Source organism: Dinoponera quadriceps, unplaced genomic scaffold, assembly GCF_001313825.1.
Source record: "Dinoponera quadriceps isolate SergipeBrazil2010 unplaced genomic scaffold, ASM131382v1 scaffold405, whole genome shotgun sequence".
Lineage (NCBI taxonomy): Eukaryota > Metazoa > Arthropoda > Insecta > Hymenoptera > Formicidae > Dinoponera > Dinoponera quadriceps.
Window position 1 is genome coordinate 81,568 of NW_014554754.1, and position 22,886 is coordinate 104,453.

The window sequence follows — 22,886 nt, forward strand, 5'->3', positions numbered from 1 at the left end:
ATGTAAAAGTGACATATTAAAGAAAAAAATTAATCGAAATATAATTAAAAAATATGAATATTCTTCTCTTGCTATTAATAATAGCGGAAAAGAAAGAGAAATGCAGAAAGAACCGTATAGACGAGTCCTTATTTCTTAAAAACAAAACAAAGAAGCATATCACAATTTAACTGTATACAGTTGCGACAGTGCTATGAAATTGATTCGATTTTCTTCTGCGCATGCATTGACTGTACACTCGGTCACAGGATAGTTACAACAGTTTTTTTTACATGTTTCAGAACGCAAAAAATACGACGAAGCGAACCTATGATTTACGAACATGCGCAGTAGATAGTCAGATAGTAGATATTAATATATCAAAATTATATATATATGTAATATTGATATTTACATATTTAATTTTAGCAGCTGGCTGACCATATATTGCGCATATCCGTGAATTATAGGTTCGCTTCGTCATATTTTGTGAATGTTCTGAAGTTTGTAAGAAATAAACTGTTGCAACCGTTCTGTGACTGAATGTACAACTAAGAATATGGCGGACTGTCATAACGATATCGGCGAGTGAGACAGTACAGCTGAGTGTATAACACATTTAAACATACTTATACTATAATCGTAACATAAAATGAATGCAAGAGGTAGTATCTCCTGCACGTTTGTTACAAGAATATTTGTGTGCGAAGAGAAAATGAAATAAATTCCTTCCGATTTCCGAAGGATAATGAAAGGTATGTTAAAGTTACGTGCAAAGTTATCACATGCACACAATGATATTAATATTTATAGACCTTGAGAGTTTGTAAATAAGTAATTCTAATTATTGTGATATTCAGTATATTCTTTACATGTAATATATGAAACTCTCAAGTCCTTGAATAATATGAATAGTAAGTAATATTGCATCTCACTACGTCTCTTGAGGTCATTCAAATTCAGTGCCTGAACGAACCAACACATGGCTGATAGTCACGTGATCGATGACCACTGACATCAAAGAAGCCGACAGCTACTATCGTAACTTTATATAGTTAAACTGTGATTAAACTGTGGCTTGGTTGCTCTCCGGTCTCTCTCTGGTTACAGAAGATCTGTTTTTTTCGAAACACTTTCTGCACTAGTGCACACAAGTGCAAGGAGTTTACACTAAAGCATTCTTTTTATCGAGAATGACATCATCATGACGTCATCCACGCTGTCTTTTTTCGCAATGCAACAGCATGTAGTGCAAGCAGTTCAGTGAACTGTTGCACTGAGTTAGGAGGTAGTGTGGTCAGGGCAATGCATGAAAGTGTAGCTTGGAAGTACAGGTAAGCGTAACGGAAATTTATACGAAAAATCTCTATCAGGTATATAGCTTGCATTATATTGAAATGTGTGAAACATCTTGTTTTTTTTCATTTTCAAAAATTGTTAATATTATACCATCACACACACATACACAGCAGAAATGCCCAAACATACCACAAGAATGAATTTAAGATGTTAAGATATCTTTATGATTTTATATTTATATTTATTTTATATTTAGTCATTTATTTAAATTTATGATCGGTAGGGTATATAATATTATAAATTATTAATAAATTTGTTATATTTAGTTGTATATTACATTCATCGTTTACATCTACAATGGGTTGTAATAGTGGTTGTATTACAACAAAATCTTCGTCAGAAGAATCAAATAATGCCATGTGATGCGCCATGTTGTTTACTACACTCTGGCGTTTCAGCGGTGCAGCGAAAACGAACAGACTTCTTCATTGCACTTTTGCACTGAACTGAACTATTCTGTACTAGTCTTTCCCAATGCGGTTCAGTTCAGTTCAGTGCAGTTCTAGTGCAATCTCGCTACTGGTCTTTCGACGAGCGACAGTGCTGCTGCTGGTGAGCAATGCGTGTAGCTGATTATAGCGTGCATTCAAACTTCAGACGGGCGAGTTATAAAGGAAGCGCATCGTGGGTGGTCCAGCGCGAGGGAGCACGATGCGTGTGTGGTCCGGCTGGTTTTGTACGCTGCGACTGTCGCCGGCAACCGTAGAAGATGCGAGTAGCTCCGTCCGAGCAAGACACAAACCTTGCCTCGTGGTTGAACGAGATTGTCTGCGAGAACAATGACGTCAACTCACGAGCCCACGAAAGTAAGTTTCGTCGCGTCTCATTGTTTATATTACGCTCCACGTGATCTCTTTGTTTTGGAATAATGTTTTGTTATCTCTCAATTGACGTTTGTGAAACGTCTGAAACCTGTGAAACGATCTACGTGAATTTACAAAAACAAGGAAACATATAACATAAGAGAACATATTTCACTCCTTTTCCGAAAAAAACATATGTTCATATAACGTTTGTTTAAATTATTTGTGTCATTAACTTCCAAATAAAAAGAATTTGTTCTGCTCTTTTTCTGCTCATAGATGATATTTGTACTGGTTCTCTGCTGCTTGCTGCTTCATAGGACATCTTTAGAACTGGAGCACAAGTTTATAATCAACAATGAAGCTGAAAATAATACAGGAAAGTATATGGACTTGGGGCCTCGACAAAGAATCAAGGATTCCAATTATTTGCTGGACAGGTATCCCATAGATATGTCATCGGGTGATATGAATTGTCGCAGACCTGCTAAATGTATTCCTCTGCAAAAAAGCATTTGTATGGGAATGAAATTACCATATACCTATACTACATTGGATCTGATACCTGAACATGTAACTCAAAGCATTATAGAGGTAAGTAGGATTATTATTTATATTTTCTTCATATTTTAATGACATTTTCCAGTCTTTTTCTCCAATAAAACATGGCATGACTCCTAAGAATACTAATACATCCAAGTTGCAAACCATGCATTATGAGGTATTCCGAAGAATAAGCCGAATCTTCCTTTGCATCTGCTTACCTGGATATACATGCTTAACTTACTACAATGAAATGGGGAATTTAAGCTGTGTGGATAATATTTAGAGGATATTTTTGTTATATCAAGCATAATTAAGCAAGTCTGTCTAAATTATTAACATGTTGCTTAACAATATACTGTTGCTTTGTTGTCCATTATATGAAATTTTATATTGTATAACTTTTACAGTTGCCAAGATTGATGACTACTCTCCTGCTTGTAATTTTCAGGAAAGATTACATTTGTTACAAGCCCTGAGACATGTGCCAAAGTGTTGGGCGGTTGTCCAACCATTCTTGTGCTCCATATTCATGCCGAAATGCATGAACAACATGGTTGAATTGCCATCTCACGAAATGTGTAAGACAGTGTTGGGGCCATGCAGGATGCTGCTCAATCACACGATATGGCCAAGCTTTGCGAAATGTGACGACACTGAACTGTTTCGACGCTCGTGCAAGAACGACATCAGAGAATTGAAATTTAACATATCAGGCAAGTGCTTGAAACCCCTCGTGCCCACCGATAATTCCCTGTCGATCTTCGACGGAGTGGAGGGTTGTGGTACACAATGTTACGACCCAATGTACACACCTGACGAACACAAGCAGATACACTCATTTATCGCATGGGCCGCGGGCATCTGCTGTGCTTTCAATTTATTTACCATAGTAAGTGCCATTAAAAGCTGCACATGGCTATTCTATATATTTCCAATTGCGTAATCGTTTGCGATCGCATATATTCCAGATAACATTTCTGATAGATTGGAGAAGCGCAAACAAGTATCCAGCCTTGGTGATATTCTATATAAACTGCTGCTTCATGGTGTCCTGCATCGGCTGGTTGGCTCAATTTACCTTCGGCAAGGACGTGATCGTATGCCGCAAGGACGGTACGCTGAGAATAAGCGAACCAAGGTACAGCTTGACAATCGCTGTGTTTTACCCGCCTATCCCAGTATTGACGTGATCTCGTAAAATGTCTATTTTCAGCGGGGACACTCAGTATTGCACCATAACCTTCATTCTCGTGTATTATTCTCTAATAGCAGCTGTGGTGTGGTTCGTCATATTGACGTATGCCTGGCACATGAGTTTTCAAGCGCTCGGCAAAATAAAAGACCGTATAGATAAAAAAGGCGCCTATTTTCATCTGATCGCTTGGTGTTTGCCGATCGTCTTAACGGTTTCGATCATGACATCAAGTCAGATTGATGGTAACAGCGTGACCGGAATATGCTTCGTAGGTTACGCTAACTATATAGCGAGAATCTCGTTTGTGCTTGTACCGGTATTCGTCGGTTTACTAGTAGGAGGCTATTTTCTATCTAGAGGTAGGTATTACTCTTCATCGTATGTATTTATGGCGTTACTCTCAGTATACGATATATGATCGCAATAATATGAAACTTTCATTTTTCCCAATGCTTTCTGAATCAATCGTGAATCGTGAGTATCAACCTATGATATTGAACAAGATAAATATAATTGAACATTTAAACAAAATTTGCTTTTTCGATTGTGAACAAATTTTGGAAGTATTTGAAAGTAGTTTCAAATTACTCTATGTGACATATCAAATGGTCACTTTCAATCCACATTGTCGCGTTCATTTTAGGGCTCTTCACGCTGATTAGGTTAAAAATAAGCAGTCGAGAAATCATGTCTGAAAGAGCAAGCGCGAAGATACGGGAAACCATCATTCGAATGGGACTGTTCTTCATATTTACTTTGGCAGCGGTCGGTGTGACGTTTTATTGTCACATATACGAGTATATGCATTCTTGGCAGTGGCGGCAAAGTTTCAGAAATTACATGGTGTAAGAACCATGGTATCAATACTCAGATATATAGGACGTATGTGTGGTGCATTTTTGCACAACTTGTAAATGTTGCATTCCTCTCATTTAACAGATGCGCGATAACAACCAAGTATTCAGACGAATCCGAGTGTAAAATGGACACAAGGCCTAGTGCGGGAAAGATGCAGTTGCATCTGCTCGCGCCGTTTTTCGCCGGTATACTTATGTCTTCGTGGGTTTGGACTAGTTCGACGGTCGATACGTGGTCCAGATTCCTGAAGAGGTAAATCTCGTCAAACGTTGGACACTCTCGTAACGTCGTGTCTATTCGCGAGTCGTCTTTATCAACGAGACTCTGAATAGGACGCGTCTTTTTTGTGTATGCAGGACCTTCAACTGCGAGATTGAAGAGCCAATAAGACTGAAGAAGCACAAAGTCATCGCGCAGGCCTTCGCGAAACGAAAGACGTTCAACAACGCCGGACGGCTGTCCATAAGTTTCCACAACACACACGAGGATCCGGTCGGGCTAAATTTCGAACTCAACTCTGTAGCTTCGCAAGATTTCAGCTCCACTTGGGCAGCCGCTCTGCCTAAGCTGGTCACGCGAAGAGGCGCATTGGTCGGCAGCACTACTGGATCTGTGTCTAGCAATAGACGAAATTCGGTGGACTCTGAGATCAGTTATAGCTTCCGATGCGTCTCTATGGAGTCTAGACGCGACTCTTTGGATTCACAAATATCCGTGCAGATTGCGCAAGTAAAGACCACGCGAAAGGTCGCCGGCCGGCCGAATGGCCGCCGTGGTAAAAATAGAAGAGACTTTAGGAAATCCGGAAAATCTAGATCAGAGAAGAAGGTCGATCCGCACTCGAAGAGAGACAGCACTATTTCTCAAGACAGCCAACAGGTGACAACCGGTGGACATGTGCCGATTCAGTTGCCCAATATGGGTAGGCGACTGGGAAACGCCGGATTGGACGAGCGAGCCCTGATCATCGATGATCGTGGTCCGAAGGTCATCGACACAAAGAATGCGGGTATGATGTTGCCCTTCTTGTTCCCCAGCAGCGACGAGAATTTAAGCAGCGACGAGAAGGGACATCAGGACGCTGTAGGCATCGACATAGAGGTCGACAATGTGGAGGGGGAGCAGGACAGCGATGGCGAGGACAGTCCACCGAAGGAAGAGGTTAAGATGTTGAATCCAGAGGATGTGCACGAACGTAGCAAAAGCAAGAGCGGCAGCAAGAACTGCAAGACCTATAGTCACGAGAGCGATCGGAGAAACCGGGAGAGTCACAGGAGCAATTACGTTCTGCAGGATGAGGTGATCTTGAAACACCTGCTTCAGGAAAGCAGTGATATCAAAATGAAGAACAAAACCGAGAAGAAAGATATGTATAGGAAGGCCGCAGTGGGCGACTTGGCGTCTAGTCTCACCTCGTGCTGCCCGGAGCTCACCAGATTGATGGTACAAGGCGACGCGCAAATTGGTAACGCTAGAGAAATAGCAACGCAGACTTCGCTGCCGCTCGAAATACTGGAAATGGAGGAATTGAAGCAGAGCATCGATGAGATCATCAACAGTAGACATTGCAGCTGCAAGGGGACTCAGATCTCGCCGTTGTTAAAGAAAAGCAAAAATGTCGTGACATAAAGACTGAATCTGTTTCTTCTTATTTCTCTCTCTCTCTTAAGTGTATATTGAGAAATGTGCATATAATTAGGTAGATGCTATATAATTGTTTATTGAACTAATGACGTTTCGCCCAGCTAAGCATAGACAAGCTATACCTTATTTTTACTCGTTTTCGTCGCGATGTGCTTACGTACAATCGCTGTAGGATGTTCTGAACTAAAAAGTGAGATCATGTGATAATGATTTTTACTGGCTGTTGTTCGATTCGTATACATAGGATGCGGTGACGAAACTCCAATATATCGAAGAGTACCAGCTATAATAATGCCTGTCGGTATTTTCTGTACATTTTTATTATCGTTAAAATACTAGTCAAATCTCAACACGATATCTCATTTGTTGACATCTCGCTTTGAGCGCTAAGTAACACGACGCGTCTACGGTAATGTGGTTCTAAATGTACCCAGCTGCAAGTATTATTCTTTCGCCGAGAAATCGAAACTACGGTGTTCCGTGCTATCTTTGGAACGTTCGTTAGAATATCGTATCGAACACCTAATGTCAGTAAGATATCTTGTTTATACATACATTTTTTTAACAGCTGAATAAAACTCGTTTTTCATCATTCTCTCAAGTATTATATCATTAATCTAGTTTCTAATAAATTAATGGCTAATCCGGTAGACGAAAATTATCTGTTTACTACGTACTGCTTAACGCAATATGGTGATAATCACGCTCGCAGGATGCAAAACATCGAACGATCCTCGTTGATAATGGTAATGATTAATAGACGTTATTCGTCTTATAACTGTCACATTCCACAATTGGGAAAAATTTCTAGAGATTACATTTTGCTAGATATTTGTGACAAATGTCTCTACTAAAGGACACTATTCGTTAAGCTACGTTTTTTTTTATACTCCTTGTACTTTATATATATATATATATATATATATATATATATATATATTTCATAACTATTATCAATATATGTCTATATATAATATATGAATACCACATTGTACGTATCGTATCTTTTCCCATATTTGGTTCTACCGCTCTCTCGATATTTTAATTTTGTGCAGCATAAAACTCTGCTGTACGATGATATGTAATACCGAAATGTGTATTACTTTTACGAAAGTAGCGCTGAAACTAGTCGCCGAAGAAAGTCCAGGCTGAAATCCGGCTCAGTGTTTAATTTAACTTCAATCTCATATGACATCTCCACGTGAGAGATGCATACAGCGCGGACAATGCATTCCTTCAATTGTTGATGAAGTATGCTCTGATTGGAAAGGATTCCTTGGCACAAAAGAATATCGAGGAGAGAGATCTGTCCGTTGAACTTATTCGATAAAACCTATAGGAGTATCGACGGCAATGAATATTAATCCTTAGGCCTCTTACATATCACTGAATGGAGATCGCCGAATTGAGAGGTTAGGCCACTTTGGACACTTCCAAAAATCGAGATTTCTTTTGGTGTTTAAATTAATGTTTATAGTCTTAAAAATAATATACAAGTGGTCTGATTTGAAAATTTGCAGTATTTTGCGAGTCACAGCTTCTCGATTAATGTCGCGTATGAATAGCGAAATGAATATGTTCGAACGCCTGGATGATCAAGACATAGAAATTTATGAAGATTTAAGCAGAAATGATTTATTTGAATGTTATTTAGGTAGATATACCCTAAAATAATAATATATACCTATAAAATAATAAGGAAAGCTTCAATTCTATAATTTGGAAATGTGCCCTCAAAACAACGTTCAGAGTCGCTTAGAAGTAGTTGAAGTTGCGACACAAATCGCTATGAGTATTTTTAATGAAGGCAATAACAGCATATTATTATTAATACACACATTGTACCAACTATCGAACCAAATGCGCAAAGTGTATGATAAAAAGAAGACGAAATCTGTTTGCGTCTTGCCGAGGAATGACGACGGAGCGCGCCAAAAGAAGTTAACACAGACAGCAATAATTGGCTTCCAAATGATTCGATAACAGAAGAAGAAAATCCATTGTATGTGGTGCAGGCATTGCCGAATAAAAGCATGTAATATAATAAGAATATATTGAAAAGCTTTGAACGTGTTTATCTCGAAACCATATTTCTCAAACTGGTTCACACAATAATTCATAAACTACTCGTTTAATTTACATGTATAATACATCTAAATATTCCTAATTAATATTTTTGCACTGATGTAGGAGTTTTTCGGAACAAAGTAACAGATCCGTTTTAATTGGCAAAAAACTACGAGAACGAAAAAAAAACAGTTTTTCTTTAAACCTGTATCAATTTCTTATTTCATCGAATTTCCAAAATCGACTACGTTAGTGCATAAACAAAAAGTGTTTTAAATTTTTTCAATAATTTAATTTCAGATCACTCTGCTCGGAGAAAACGTATATAGACAAGGTAAACGTATATAAAACAGTCTAAGAAAATTCGTCTTATGTAATAGATTTAATTACTACTAATATATAAACAATGTCCAAACATAAATAATTGACTTTTATACTTAAAAATTCTATTTAACTCATATATTTAATGAATTCTACCTTGTTTTTACTATTATTTCATTTCACTAAAATAAATTACAAAAAATGGACTCCGACTTTTCGAACGTCCAAGGTGGCCTGACCCCTTGAACCGTAACAGCACTAACCGATACCGAAACATACGCATAGCGGAAATAACATTGAAGTGCTCTCCAGTAAAACCTTGATAAAACGGTTTTCCGCGCGGTCACGCGCGAGGAACGTGTTTGTCAAAATCCACCTTCCGTAAACACGTATACCAGGTCGCGCCAAGGCACTTCTCACTAGTAGCAAGAAGATGTTTTCGGCGATGTCATCTTCGGATGGGCGGTACATTAGAGATACCTAAGATTTCCCCCATCTGTCTGGCGGCTGGTTTCTACGTTTTCAAATCCAGATCCACGCTCTCAGTTACCGCTACACATTTTTTCCCTATACTCGATACAAATATATCTGGACTTTAGTTCGGTTGTGCGAATATGCGCCACGCGTCGCGTATATTTATATATGCATATATTACACACGTATCCTCTCCGTGCACCACGTTAACTTTTTTATTGGTAAAAACAATGATATAATAAGTCGTTCGCGCTACGAAAGTATAAAAATAAATGTTATGTCGTGTGGCGGAAAGGGAAAGGGAAAGAAAGAGAGAGAGTGAGAGAGAGAGGAAGAGAGGCGAGGAAAGGGTAGGTTGCTGATGAGGCTTGTGGGGCTTCTTCTTTTTTCTTCGATCGGTGCTTCAGTCTCGCACTACACACCATTGAAATTAGTCTCCCTCGGGCCGCGCAGAAGCGTTTGCATACCAGCATGCTCCTGCTGCTCGCGACATCGGTGTGTGTTATTTCCATTCAGGCCGGGTTAACGGGACGCGCGATCCTCACCTCGTTACACCCTGAATGCGCTTGCATGCACACACACACATATACACACATACACGACGCTCCCTAATGAATGATGATCGGTACTTTGGAGAATGGTACCACAACATGTGCATGCTGCGACGCGAAGTTGCGTAGAAAAAGACTCGTTTATTCGTTCACCACCACCGTAGGCGCGCGTGGCCGGCAGAAACGCGACGCTTGTCATCCTGTTAGTTAGACGCTCGGACGAGGCTACTTGGACTTGGCGTGAGACGTTTGATGCTTAGTGTTGTATTTGTTACCCCAGAGATAGTTGTTCAGCGTCTCGCCGACAAAGTACAGGATCATACAGATGACCAGCAGCACCACGATGAAAACTATCCGCAGCGGTAACGTCAGTACCTCCATCACAGGGTACACCCAGACGCCGCTCTTGAAGTAGATCACGTGCACCCTGAAATATTCCCCGTCAAAAACGATATGTCGTTGCAGGATGTACGACATGACGATTTTACTCGCGACGATTTTACTTTCTTCCTCAATACGGTCCGATAGTTCGTCAAATTGCTGGCCGAGATGTTCGCTCTACGTTCACGTTACGTCCAGATATGTTACGTTGGGAGTAGGGGAGGAGTGATTAACGATTATTCGTCTGCGACGCGTTATTACATCCCTCTATTTATACTTTCCGGTAGAAAGACGGACGGAGATACGTAGATCCGATTCACTTACCAGGCTAAGTATATGAACATGAAGCCTCCGAGTATCCCGAGACCGCGGGATCGCTTGGGATATTGTCGCGGCGCGACGATCATTTCCAATACGGTCGTTACCATAATCAACGTGTGCAGCAAATGATTCAACCACCATGGAAAGTACGGGTCCAATGCCTTGGGTAATACCAGTTCACGGTCGACGAACATCAATGTCCAGAAGATGACGCCGACGAACTGTAACACGCGACGATGTATCGGCATTGTACTTAAGAAGCGTTACTTTTCCTATCAAGTTTTACAGAACACGGAAAATCCTTGTCTACTTACGCGAATATTTAGACATACAATAGTTACATAAACAGTGATTTCCTTCCCCTCTCTTTAAAATGTTATGTCGGATTTAAAGAACTGTATTCTACTATATTTTAGTCAGAACTGTACTTTACTATATTTTAGTCAGAACTGTCGACTATATTTTAGTCAAATCAACACGATTTTCTGACCTTGAACTAAGAACTTGTTGCAAAAATGATTAAAATATTTGAATTTTTTATTCGACGGATTTATATAACACGTGGCTTCATTAATATACGGCAACTGTGCACTGAACGAAAGATTTTTTCGAATTTAATAAATTTTGTTACAACCACACAAATTTCATAATTGGTATGCTCCAAAGAAACTAATGTTTTGATTAATAAGTACGATTGTTAGACTTTTCAACGAATATGTGTCTTTATCTTAATTAAGAAATTTGTTTAAAACGAAAGATAATTTTCTTATAGAGAAATTATTTGCTTCATTTTACGTATTTATTGTAACAAAATGATATTTTATTTAGTTAAAAGATATTATTTCAAGTAATGACGTTCTTCCTGTTAAATAATAGAGTTTTCTTGAATGCGATAATAAAATTTTTATTTAAATAAATAATATTTCGTATATGTTGTTTCTACGACACGAATTTTAATCAAATAAATAGAAATACCAAATATAAAGAAACCTTTTTCTCTGTGTATGTAGAGAAAAAGATCTCTTTGGATTTAATAATATTATTTTAATTGAAACAAATATGTCTTTTGGAATGGAGCAAACAAACGAATGTTTGATTCGACAAACAGGATTGTTCGATTTCTCAAATAATAAATATCTTTACGTCAAATGACATATTTCTTTTGTATTTTCATCCAAATATTACAATGTTTGTCACAAGCAATAAATTATTTGAAAAAAGTAACATTATGTTAAAAAAATATTAAAGAACTTTTTATTTCAGTAGAAGATAATATTTAATACATAATGAAATAAATTTTTATTGAAAATGAAATGTTATATATTTCCTCTAAATAATACTGTTTTTTTTCTATCAAATAACATGATTTACTTTAATGAGACAACTTTTTCTTTCAAACACAAAATCTTTGATATTTGATATTAAATTATGTTTGTATTAAACAAATCCAAGTCAAGCAAATATGTATACAAAATCCAACGAAACGTTTTTCTCTGTATAGTTGCCGCGATATTGTGAAGCAGGATGGAGATTTAAAAAGAGGACCAACCAACTATGCTCACCATGGCGATGGGAAATCCGAGACTCGCGTGTAAGTCGTCCTTCAGCTTTCGTATGAAGGGCAACTTCTTGGGGTTCACGGCGTTTGTGCCGAAACAGTCGTTCAGGACGCATATCAGAAAGAACACCGCTTGCAAGATCTACAACACAATTAGCGTTTCGAAGTGTTCCAATTAACAGGTCGATGAATTTTCGCAGTGATTTTTGCATTCAACGTGTAACCTAGGTTCACACACATGTGTGAACGCTGCTTAAAGTTGAGCGAGGTTTAATTAACATTATTGAAACGACCCTAAGTGACATCGTCGTCGGATGTTCCCGTCGTTATTAAGAGCGCTTCGCGTATGTTAACAACTGCGTCTCGAGTTTAAATAATCACGACCGGACGAAAATCCAAGGAATGTCTGTGAGATAATTTTGTAAATACGACATCATTCGTTCGTTGCATTTAAAAGAGGAGTTGCGATAATGATATATGGAGCAGTCGTTAAGTAGAGTGACAGATAATAAAAAAGTAGATTTCAGTAAATGTGTCGCAATGATGTCACCATTGTTATCGTCGTATACCCGTATTTATGTGCATACACGAGTGCAAGTTGCTCTGTTAACATTCGCGCAGCTTGACGAATTGGTTTAATTTTCCCAAATCGATCGTATCGCGTAATTGTCCGGTTTATTTTTCACCTATGTTATTCCGTCGCACGCCGTTTCCTTTGTTACACCATTCTTTTATCCCGGTTTGTCCGAAAATTTACTCGATACGTCTGTTTCAAATAATGGAGCACGCGCAATACGCGTTGCACGCAAACATGTCAAGTGACACCTCGACTTGTTGACGGCGCAACAGGAAGGGACCTAATTAATCGTGTGACTCGGAATTAATTAACCCCTTGGGTACATTTGACGTCTGAGAGATGTCATTCACTTGTTTTCCCTTCGTTTGGCAGCGAAAAATTGGGCACACTTTCCTGAGAACGTTCCGTCAACTAAGTCCAAGCAACACCCTGGAAAAAGATACCGTGTTTGTTATAAGCATAATATTAGGAAAGAGACTACGTGGCAGTGCAAACAATGCAAAGTAGCACTGCACTTACCTACTTGCTTTGAAAAATATCACATTCTGCATAATTATTAGTAATTGGTTTTTTGTTATAGCTTGAATTTATTTCATTTAGTTTTATTTTGTTGTTATTAATTTATTTTTGTTTTGCAATTCTAATTACTTGAAGACATCTTAATACTACATATGTCACCAATATTTTAGAAATAAATAAATTCTTACGTAAAATGTACTGCTTTTACGTACTACTCCAAGCAACCAAAAATTATATCCGTTCCACATGCAAATATTTTCTCAAATAAATCCGTACCCAAGAGGTTAAGCGATTCGCGTTAACCAACTTTCGGTGAAATCGGGATCTTTCGAACGCTAAAGTCCAAATTTTACTTTATTTTAATCGCGCGACACTCGAAAAAGATGTGTCCATAATGAGGAAATTTAGATTGGCTTTTTGTCGAAGAATTGAAGAAAAGGGGTCACGAGACCGGTTTTACATTCGATCGCCGATGCAGTTTATTTTCCTCATTTTATTATGCAAAAAGTCAACTCAATGAGTGCGCGTTCCAATATAAGTATCGATTGACTGACGTTGCACATAAGCAGTCTTGCATGTCACGTGCCTCCGTTTGCGGATAATATTAAGCGGTGCTTGAACAATTGAATTTTGCTCTTTACGAGCAGTCTGATGACGGCAATTTAAGCATGAAATGGCCGAGAGCGTGTCATCGTTCGGCGATAAGTGACGATCTCGGCGAATTTAGAGCTACAGCTCTTTTGACTCGACGGGACCGAGCCGAAAAAAGCGAAAATTGCACTCATCTTTGAGGGCCTTCGTTATTTGAAAAAGAACTCGTGAATATAAATATCAGTCGAAAGACATACCGATGTATTAGATATATAAATTAATTCGATGCCTTTGCAATTTAATGTCCTGTAACTCTGGTTCAAATCAAAATATTTTTCTTGTCCTATGGTAATTTGAAAGTGCCAACCTTAAGCTTTAAGAAGCACTATAATAGTTGACGGCCTTGCCGATATAACCTCAGAAAACAGTATCATGGTGTTGTTCGAAAAGAAGCGTCTGAGGCACTGTATCCTTTTTGCATTCCAATTAAATAAAAATGCTGTTCAGTCTACCGAAATAATTTGTTCCGCTTTGGGTGAAGGAACTATGTGAAATTTGTAAAAAGACCCTTTACTGGCAAAACCAGGCAGGTGATTCTACTGCACGATAACGCGCGGTCATACTAATGTGATCAAAAAATATCCGAACTTTATTTTTATAAAATAACAATTCAATCAACAAAATTCTTATAGTCTCCTTCAAAGTAGTCCCCATTGCTTGCAATACACATATATCAGCGTTTGATCCAGTCCCTGAAACATCGCTCATACACAGCAGACAGTATGGCCTTCACTTCAGTTCACGCAGCAATTTTTCTTTGATGTTCTACATCGATTCGAAACGCTGTCCGCGAAGTTTTTCAATAGAGGGAATAGGAAAAAGTCGCAGGGAGCCATGTCTGGTAAATACGTTGCTTGCGGAGCGACTTCGTTGGTTTTTGTCAGAAGTTCACGACAAGAGAGTTATTTAAAAGTCAAGTACAAGTTTAGTGTTCGAAGTAATTTCAATTGCTATCTAATTTTTTTCCTTTTTTTATTTATTTTAAAATTTTCAGTTTCAGCCAATTCGAGAACTCCACTGAAAGAACTCTCCCGTAATTGCTGATTTCGCTGTTAAATGCTGATGAGTATATCCCGTTTCCCTACGTTCTCAGCTCGAGAGATATTATATCACCGTCATTTGCGATTTTTGCGATCAGGCTCTCACACTATATGGTACTGTCGGTTTTCACTATTACGTAACACAGCAATAAGGATATATTGCACGGCTAGATTGTTAGATGTGCGATCGCGCAGAATCGTTTTATGCAAAGAATAATCGAGTTTCTTGTCGCCTCATAGAAGGCAGTAGACAGGTAATCTCTTTCGGAGGATACAGAGAAGAAAAAATCAAGTGACCGTACGGTATGTTCACGGGAAGGATGAAATAAAAGCGCGGTCTGTCTAATGATCGCCGTGGCTGGAAAGCAGTACGTAACACCTTTCTAATACTCGGAATTACTACTTTGCTACGTTATTGAATTGCTATCCATTAAACTTAATGTTGCCCATTAAGCTTCCCACAAGATACAGTTCCTATGAAGCTAATCGACAGTGGACGCGCACAATCTCGAGAAAAATGGGGACTCGACATGGACTTTATCGGACCTTCAAATTCGCGGATCGCCGCGTCGACGAAAACTATACCTCGGTGTGAATTTTCCCATCGAATTTCCACGTCGCGATGAAAGGAGAAAAAATGTGGAACATTTCATCGCGATAAAAATGTTACGATAATGCATCGGTCAGAGAGTCTCGTTTCGGCGATAATCGAGTCCCACTAATTGCAACAGCGAAGAAAATCGATACGCGAGGAATGTATCAATTCGCGCGTTCGGTACTTTTGCATTCAACGGATGAGTTTTCCCATATTCGAGGAAACGTGTTTATACACTTAAATAATGCGTGGCTGCATGACTTTATCTTATGAAAGAACGAAAGGTTCAATGAATTGAGCGTGGCGTAAGATCCTCTCCGCGTGAATATGGCCGTACGGAATGTCATTAAAGCGTAGCATTTTACGCCTGTGCATGGCGCCTGACTGATTCGCACGCAAAAAGAGCTACGGTAACTTCATTAATGAAAGAGCGCGCTCACAAGTTTGTCTTGATCGATACTAACCGCGTCCCAGAACGTCAGAAACTTGAACTTCCCACCAAAGGCGCCGTGCCCCTTCAGGACATTGTGCGGCACTATCGTGTACGTGTAATCGTAATAAACCGCGAAAGCGTACTGCAGGAAAGTAATCACGTGAAATCCGATCGCTAGGCCCTGTTGCATCTCACGGCTCGTTCGCAGACAATCTGAAACGTGCAATTGATACTTTTTCTCCCTTTTTTTCTTTTTTTTCCGGCAACCGCACACACATGTCGCGGCGTCGGTCATGTAACCAGAAACGAGTGCGCTCGGTCGCTCGTTCGTTTTTTCGTGAAAGGATACATGAGAGTGACTTTGAATAAATGATTGAAACTGCATTTGATGTCGTCGAAGTCAGGTTTTTCGTTGAAATATTTCCTCGCAGCAATGTCACGCGGAATGGGCAATGTGTCTGGCAGCAAGAAAATTAATATGCATGTCCGTATAGTGAGAACGTTAAGTTAGATTTCACACAAACGAAGATTTTAAACGTGCCCCAATTCATTCATTCATCGAATTCATTATCAAATCGTATGTTGGGATGAAAAAGGAAAAATACACTTTCTCTCCGATATCTTCTGCAGGAAAGAAGGAATTTTACGAAATATTTTCGCGCGTTGAAACGAGAAATCGCCGTTTTCGCAAACGACGTCGGTATCGAAATGTGTCGATGGACGATTTCTTACATGCAGCTATTCGAATGGAATATTCGCGAATTTCGAAAATATTTCTAGGCTGTATCATGCATATAAAAAGCGGTACGGAAAAAGAAAGTTGATAATCTCTCAACTTCTCAATGTATGTTATGTAAGTGAGTTACACCTGCGTTACATAATTTATACGTAACTAAGTAAATGCTGTCTGGCGAGCATACGAGATAAGTCTCAATTTTTCTCCGCTTCTCTTTTTCCATCGAAATTGCGCTCATTATTATTTCACCTGAACAAATAAACGAACAAATTGTACCGATTTTTTTCTCGTAACAACTACGAGAATGTGCGAACGAACGAACGAACGATCTCTACCTTTTAGCGCGTTTTCGCGACAAAAGAATGAGCGAAAAGTGGTCTGCGTTTCCTTTCGATACGCGAAGAAACGACAAGACGTTATGTCACGGAAAAACTGGGAGGGATGTTAAAACAATACTTGGACGGCGACCAGGAAATGTTCGCGTTTTATCTTTCGCTTAAGTGTCGCTGCTAATCACATTGTGCAACACAAAAGTACTTTAAGCAAGTGCAAAGTATATCACCAGACACCTCATTGACCTTAATTCACGACGCTTCGTCGACACATTCGTCGACGCTTTCTTACACGGGCCGTTTTTATGATGATTAGTTGCGAAAAGAGATGTGTTTGCAATAGTTAATAATTAAATGACAACACTGTGTTATAAAGACTAAAAAGAATTGCGGAAAAAATTCAAGAAATCATTGAATTTATGGAATTATGAAATTATGGAATTATGAAAAGAGAAAAAAGGTTCTACAAATTGAAGAAAGACTCCTTGGAACGAAATTTTAGCGCGAAGAATTTGAAAGAATTTATAACGTGCGTATGAAGCTCTCGATAAATTACATTTAATGTTGTTTTTTATATTTTTCACTAAGTCATCGGGGATTTTACCGGTTCATCTATGTAGATTCTTTTTATCGTATGTTTATCGTATCGTATTTCTCGGCCGTGCAGCCGAAGCGTGAAATTAATAAAGCATTTCCGTTTCGCAGATTTAATATGGACTGCGAAGCGCTCAAAGAAATATTAAACGATCCGATGCTAGTTATTAAGTTATATAACTCGCTTTGCGCGGATAGTGATTTTTGTTAGATCGCAGTTCGCGAATCTGGAGCACGATTATTTTCCCGATGATGACGTTTACTTTGCGATTGTCAATAAACCGTCACCCGATATTTGTCTTTTTTTTTCTCTCGTTATATCTCACTGAATACGCCAGCTATCAATCAAAAGTTGTCAACTTGCAGTTGTCCGTCAAAACAACGGAGGACAAGTCGTATGTCAGTTAGAGGACACGTTGAAAATAATTACGAGCACAACAAATTAACTGTGAGACAGAATTACGAAACGAAGGCAGTAAGGAAAAGTATAAATTACAAGAATATCCCACACCTTAATCAAGGGATATCCTCTGGATGTTTTCAGGACGTCCCTTGTAATTCTACGCGCTATATCTTAAATGGAATATATTTTAAATAAAACAAAATAGGGGCGCGCTACGCAACAATATTGTGACGTTTACATCGTGCAGATGAGATGATCGCCCGAACTGCGAAAATAACGAGATCGGGGAAGTCATGATGTAAAGTGTTCGAAGAAAAAGTAAATAAAAGTAGAATATAATTTGAATATTTTCATGTGCCTTTGACATACGCGTACAAACGGAAGATAACAATTCATAGCTCCGAGGAGGAAATTTCTCTTAGCAGATTCGCGTCCGATTCATGCAACTTTTTTCACGGAAAAGAGATTCCCGCGCAGCAGACACCGGAGTACCCCACGTGTGTGTTACGTCGCGCGAGCAATCCCGGCAGCCCTTGCCCACGCGATCTACCCGCTGTTCGATAAATAGCGACTCCGCGGCGCCACGCCGGGGAATGGACGCAGCGCGGAATCGGCGCCGACGAATTCGGACACCACCTGACCAACGCGTCGTAAAATACCTAACCTCTTTCTTTACGGAGGTGGTGGCAGCGGCGGCGGTCGCTGTTGCACAACGCCGCCGTCCACCGGCGACCAGAAAAGGGCGCGATCTCGACGAGGTTCAATCTCCGAGGCCATAGTTACGGAAAAATGCGCCTTACGGCGCCGAGTTGCGGATAAAAACATAGACATCATCTTCGCGCGTCTTAAACGCCAACGGATTCCGTATTTACCAAGACACTTTCGGCGTCTATTTTGCGAGCACGAAGAAGAGGAAGGTCAAATTCTACTTTTACCATCGTCCATCGACACGATCACGTCTCTAGAGAAAGAGAGAGAGAGGGAGGGAGGGAGGGGGAGAGAGAGAGTGTGTGTGTGTGCATGTATGTGTGGAGAGGAAGAAAGAGAGCGAGAGAGAGACTTATTTTTAATTGGTCCACGGCCGTCTCCTCGACCTCGAAGCCGATCGATCTACCCTTACTTGGTACGGAAAACACGCGCTTTGTCGCGACGGTTCTTAAAGCGAGCCTACGCGCACAGTGTCTGTGTTTCTTTTACTGGGACGTGAATCCCGTCACGTTTCACAAGGTTGCACATAAACCTCCTCGAAGCGTTCGTGTCGGCGGTTCGCGACTTACTGACGGATTATGGAGTAAACCGGAGGGATGGAAAGGGAGAAAGACCGCAGCGTGCGTGCGTTTGGCACCGGTTCACGCGGTCGCGTTCGGGATGGTAGGGAGGACCAGTGGCGCATTAAATAACTCGGTCGCCCTACGCCCATCGTTTTTTGCGGCCTTGTTCTTAGTGCGAGTAGAATTAAGCAAGTAGAAAAATTATAACCCTCATTGAACTGAGATAGAGAAGAATTCTAGCGAGGGAAGACTTGTTAATCACCAACCGATAATTCGAGAGGAAGAATATCGTCGTATATTCATTGCTTACAATATTGATCTCGTTTATTTCCATTGCTATTTACGGGCTACAAGTAGATATCTAGTTTGCGTGGGCGTAAAATAGGCTTTCTCCATGCTATTATCCATTAGAAGAGCCGGTTGTTTGCGAATGTATATTAAACACAGTATCGTCTCAATCACTAATCTTCTGGTACGCGCTTAAGTGTATCTGACAGTCGCCAGTAAAATAAAATGTGTTGCGGGACACATTTGAGAAATGCCTGGTCATTCTCGGTTATTAATTAAATATAACGATGCAATAATTTTTATCAACGGGCGCACTTTAAGTTTCACTTTGAAACGATTTCTTCATCTTCGCTGTCGTTTTCATGTAATTTTACGTATGTGGTATGATTTTTAGACTTGCGTAAGTTTACATAAGTCAGATTTCAAATATAGTCACGGGTGCTATTTGAAACCAGTTATTTCATAAAAAGAACGAATACAATCAATTTGACAAATTGATAAAAGACCTCATCCTAAATCGCTCTGCGATCCGATTTCAATTTTAACCTTTGACTGGCCAATTGGAGCATCTGATAAAGTTTCAACAATTCCGGAAACAATCGGTCGTATGTAACGAAAGAAATCGGGACGTGCACAGATCGTTACAGAATTATTAGCGCGATACGGTATTCATCGCACACAATGTATTAATATTGATCAAAAACGAAAAGACGACGGTGACTTTTCAAAATCGTCTTTCGAAAAACGAAGTCCGCGTGAGAAAAGTTTTGTTAATTTGTTTTTTATCGCGTGAATATCATCGCTTGTAAGACGAAAATTCATATCTTACAGTTGAAAAGAAGTATGTGACTTACCACATTCCACATCGTTAAGAACTTAAATTGTCCGGGATCAAAGTCCTTGAACTTGTCCGCCAACAAAGGAATGTGTATTACAAGGAAAGAGTAGTACAACGTGAAGCCATAAGTCATCACGTTGACCAAATGGACCAGCATGTTGAGAACGTGCGCCATCTTGTCGAGATTCTGTCGAATTTGATAAAAAAGCTTTAGCGTAATATTTCATTTTTTATAAGAGATCCTTTTATTAGATTACATGAATATTTTTATTTCGATAACAAGTTTTCTTCTAACTATTCAGCATTGAATAAAGTTTTAATTAAAGCAACGTCATGATTTGCCCGCATAAACGTAAATAAGCAATTAATTATGAAAAAATTACTATGAAAAATAGTAATATATATAACTATTTATATAACTATATATATAACTATAAAAATAGTTATTATATATATATTATCTTAATATCATAATACATTATCATTATATTTTGAACTATGAATTGATCTACTTTGTATAACGTTAAGATAAAAGCCAAATATTACGTAATATTGGCGTCTAATCTACGCAACACGTAAGAAGGTTAACGATAACAAAATACATTTTTAATTTATAACAATTTTTAACTTAATTAAAAATTATGTAATTTTTAACAATTTTTAATTTTCCTGCTCAAGGTTAAAGATACGGTTACATCTATCACATTTTTCACAATTACGTTATTTAGGCCGATTTATTCGTAATCAGATCTTATATTTAAGACTGTCTTAAGTTCATCTTCAGATGCTTCGTAGCCAATAAAATTAACCATAGAGCATCTAAAGGTAAACTTAAAACAGTCTTACATATAAGATCCAATTACCTGAACACCGATTTTACCTTCTGAAGAGATCATTACAAATATCAATACAAATTATCGAAGCACGGAGGTAACAAATATAATTGAACGTTATCTTATTTCATATTAGCGATCGATAAGTTTATAAGACAAGTTAAATGTACGGAGTGTTGAATTAACAAACTTTCACGGCATGTATTAGGTTGGAAACTATGAAGAATACCTTTAAAATTTATAAATAAAAATATCAAGCGCACGTTGTAATGAACCTCTCTCAGTCGCAATTGAACACAGAACCAAAAACGCCCGTTTCATAGTTTCCAACCTAATATTTAATTTCTTGTGTGTACTTAATCTCTTTCACGACATCTCGACCGACACGAGACGAGTGTTCTTCAAAGAGAGTCATTGCAAACTCTCATTTCAACGAGATATCTCTCTTTCTCTTTCTCTCTCCCATGGTTTCCAGTGACAACGCAACAATATCTGTGTTTCTAATCATGCAGTACCGAGATACGCGCGCTAATGTGCACTCAAAGCTTCGTACAGTCGAAGGAGTATCCGAACATAAAAGAAATCGGTTGTAAGGTCATAGAATTTCTTTGATCTGTCACGCACATAACTATCGGGGTTGAGGTTTCCGCTCATAAAAATCTCGATATCACCACGATCAAATCAACGAACGATTCTGCCGGTTGTTATATAAATGACGAGACCTCGAGATAAACACCTATCTATTACACTTAATAACGCGTTATGACAACAAGACAACGATAAAAGAGGCTTATCGGCACTTCCGATCGCTAAGGACATAGGTAGGACGTTGGTAGGACTGTTTTTCCCAGCGGATGTTTGTTCGTTCGAGAAAAACAAAAGAATTTCAACCACTTCCGAAACATCAGACTCTTCAACGATACGATGTTATCAATTATGTACCACGAACGATAGTTGGAAAAAACGATAACTCGGCCGGCTGGCTTCGGTGATCATCTTTATCAGAAAATTGCCCAGGTCGAATTGATCGAAGACAGAGGAAGAGCATACTCGATTTTTCGCGGCTAACCGACGTGATCGAAGTATCCGGCATTTCGTACGCGACCATCTAATTGTCTCGAAATAATATTCAGTCAGTAGTGTTACCTGGTCGTCGCACCGCCGACAATGACCGTGTCAGATGGTGTTGGCCGTCGGAGTGAGTCGAATACGGGCCGGCGGGTCCGCGCCAACTACCGAGAATGGATCGCACGATCCGTACGAGCGTACTAGCTGGACTGGAGCGCACTACTATTAAGAACTCGATGCCGAACCGTCGATATGCATGCATCGAACAGCTATCGGTCAGCAGAATGACGTCCGCATTTATACGTCTGTCTGCGATTAAACCGGGTGGTGGACTCTCAGTCGGGTCACGATTGCAACTCGCCGCAATATTTCACGATAATCGTCGTGTTTATCGACTCGATGCGCGTTCCTCAGCCGGCGATCCATGAGTGTAGCAGACGAAAGAGGAATTATAGTGTCGGCGGGCAGCAATGCGCGAGTGATAACGCCTCCTCAACGTTGATACACACGCGTCAAGGCTAACGAGAATGACTTTTCCTTCACTCACGCACCGAACTGTTAATTAGGTGGGTGGAGCACGTCGCGTGGCAATTGAGAAGGAAAATGCTCGGGAAAATACTGTTTACGCAATGTGGAAGGAGGAGAGCGACT

The 22,886-nt window shown here is 39.4% G+C and overlaps 2 protein-coding genes across 10 annotated transcripts; one reads left to right on the top strand and one right to left on the bottom strand.

Annotated features, from left to right (window-relative positions):
• Positions 1–493: 493 nt before the first annotated feature.
• Positions 494–9,546, top strand: LOC106741425 (protein smoothened-like). 6 transcript variants are annotated; one of them, XM_014613448.1, is made up of 10 exons: positions 494–734; positions 928–1,313; positions 1,737–2,144; positions 2,421–2,735; positions 3,136–3,576; positions 3,656–3,825; positions 3,901–4,241; positions 4,526–4,727; positions 4,822–4,992; positions 5,073–6,369. In XM_014613448.1, the coding sequence occupies exons 3-10, from the start codon at positions 2,118–2,120 to the stop codon at positions 6,367–6,369; spliced, it is 2,964 nt and encodes a 987-aa protein (XP_014468934.1). In that variant the 5' UTR covers positions 494–734; positions 928–1,313; positions 1,737–2,117. The 6 variants fall into 6 exon arrangements, with proteins under 6 accessions (XP_014468934.1, XP_014468935.1, XP_014468939.1 ...); XM_014613449.1 differs by lacking the exon at positions 928–1,313; XM_014613453.1 differs by lacking the exons at positions 494–734; positions 928–1,313 and having other exon boundaries at positions 1,637–2,144; positions 2,421–2,524; positions 2,582–2,735; positions 5,073–9,546.
• On the bottom strand, positions 6,581–22,660 carry LOC106741426 (androgen-dependent TFPI-regulating protein-like). Of its 4 annotated transcripts, none has more exons than XM_014613456.1 (6): positions 22,314–22,660; positions 20,351–20,521; positions 12,062–12,199; positions 10,503–10,720; positions 10,073–10,224; positions 6,581–9,339 (listed from the first exon to the last, which is right to left on the bottom strand). In XM_014613456.1, exons 2-6 carry the CDS (start codon positions 20,507–20,509, stop codon positions 9,287–9,289), a joined length of 720 nt encoding a protein of 239 aa, XP_014468942.1. In that variant the 5' UTR covers positions 20,510–20,521; positions 22,314–22,660; the 3' UTR covers positions 6,581–9,286. The 4 variants fall into 4 exon arrangements, with proteins under 4 accessions (XP_014468942.1, XP_014468944.1, XP_014468943.1 ...); XM_014613458.1 differs by lacking the exons at positions 20,351–20,521; positions 22,314–22,660 and adding exons at positions 15,904–16,085; positions 19,058–19,219; XM_014613457.1 differs by lacking the exons at positions 20,351–20,521; positions 22,314–22,660 and adding exons at positions 15,904–16,092; positions 19,002–19,219.
• Positions 22,661–22,886: the final 226 nt, after the last annotated feature.

Excerpts from the sequence above, each read along its gene's own strand:
- LOC106741425 (XM_014613448.1), top strand. The coding sequence starts at position 2,118 with ATGACGTCAACTCACGAGCCCACGAAA. Across the intron at positions 3,577-3,655 it reads CTTTCAATTTATTTACCATA|ATAACATTTCTGATAGATTG; the intron begins GTAAGTGCCATT and ends CATATATTCCAG. Across the intron at positions 3,826-3,900 it reads CTGAGAATAAGCGAACCAAG|CGGGGACACTCAGTATTGCA; the intron begins GTACAGCTTGAC and ends GTCTATTTTCAG.
- LOC106741426 (XM_014613455.1), bottom strand. The coding sequence starts at position 16,257 with ATGCAGTTTCAATCATTTATTCAAAGTCACTCTCATGTATCCTTTCAC. Across the intron at positions 12,200-15,903 it reads TTCTGACGTTCTGGGACGCG|ATCTTGCAAGCGGTGTTCTT; the intron begins GTTAGTATCGAT and ends ATTGTGTTGTAG. Across the intron at positions 10,721-12,061 it reads TCGGATTTCCCATCGCCATG|TTCGTCGGCGTCATCTTCTG; the intron begins GTGAGCATAGTT and ends CGCGTGTTACAG.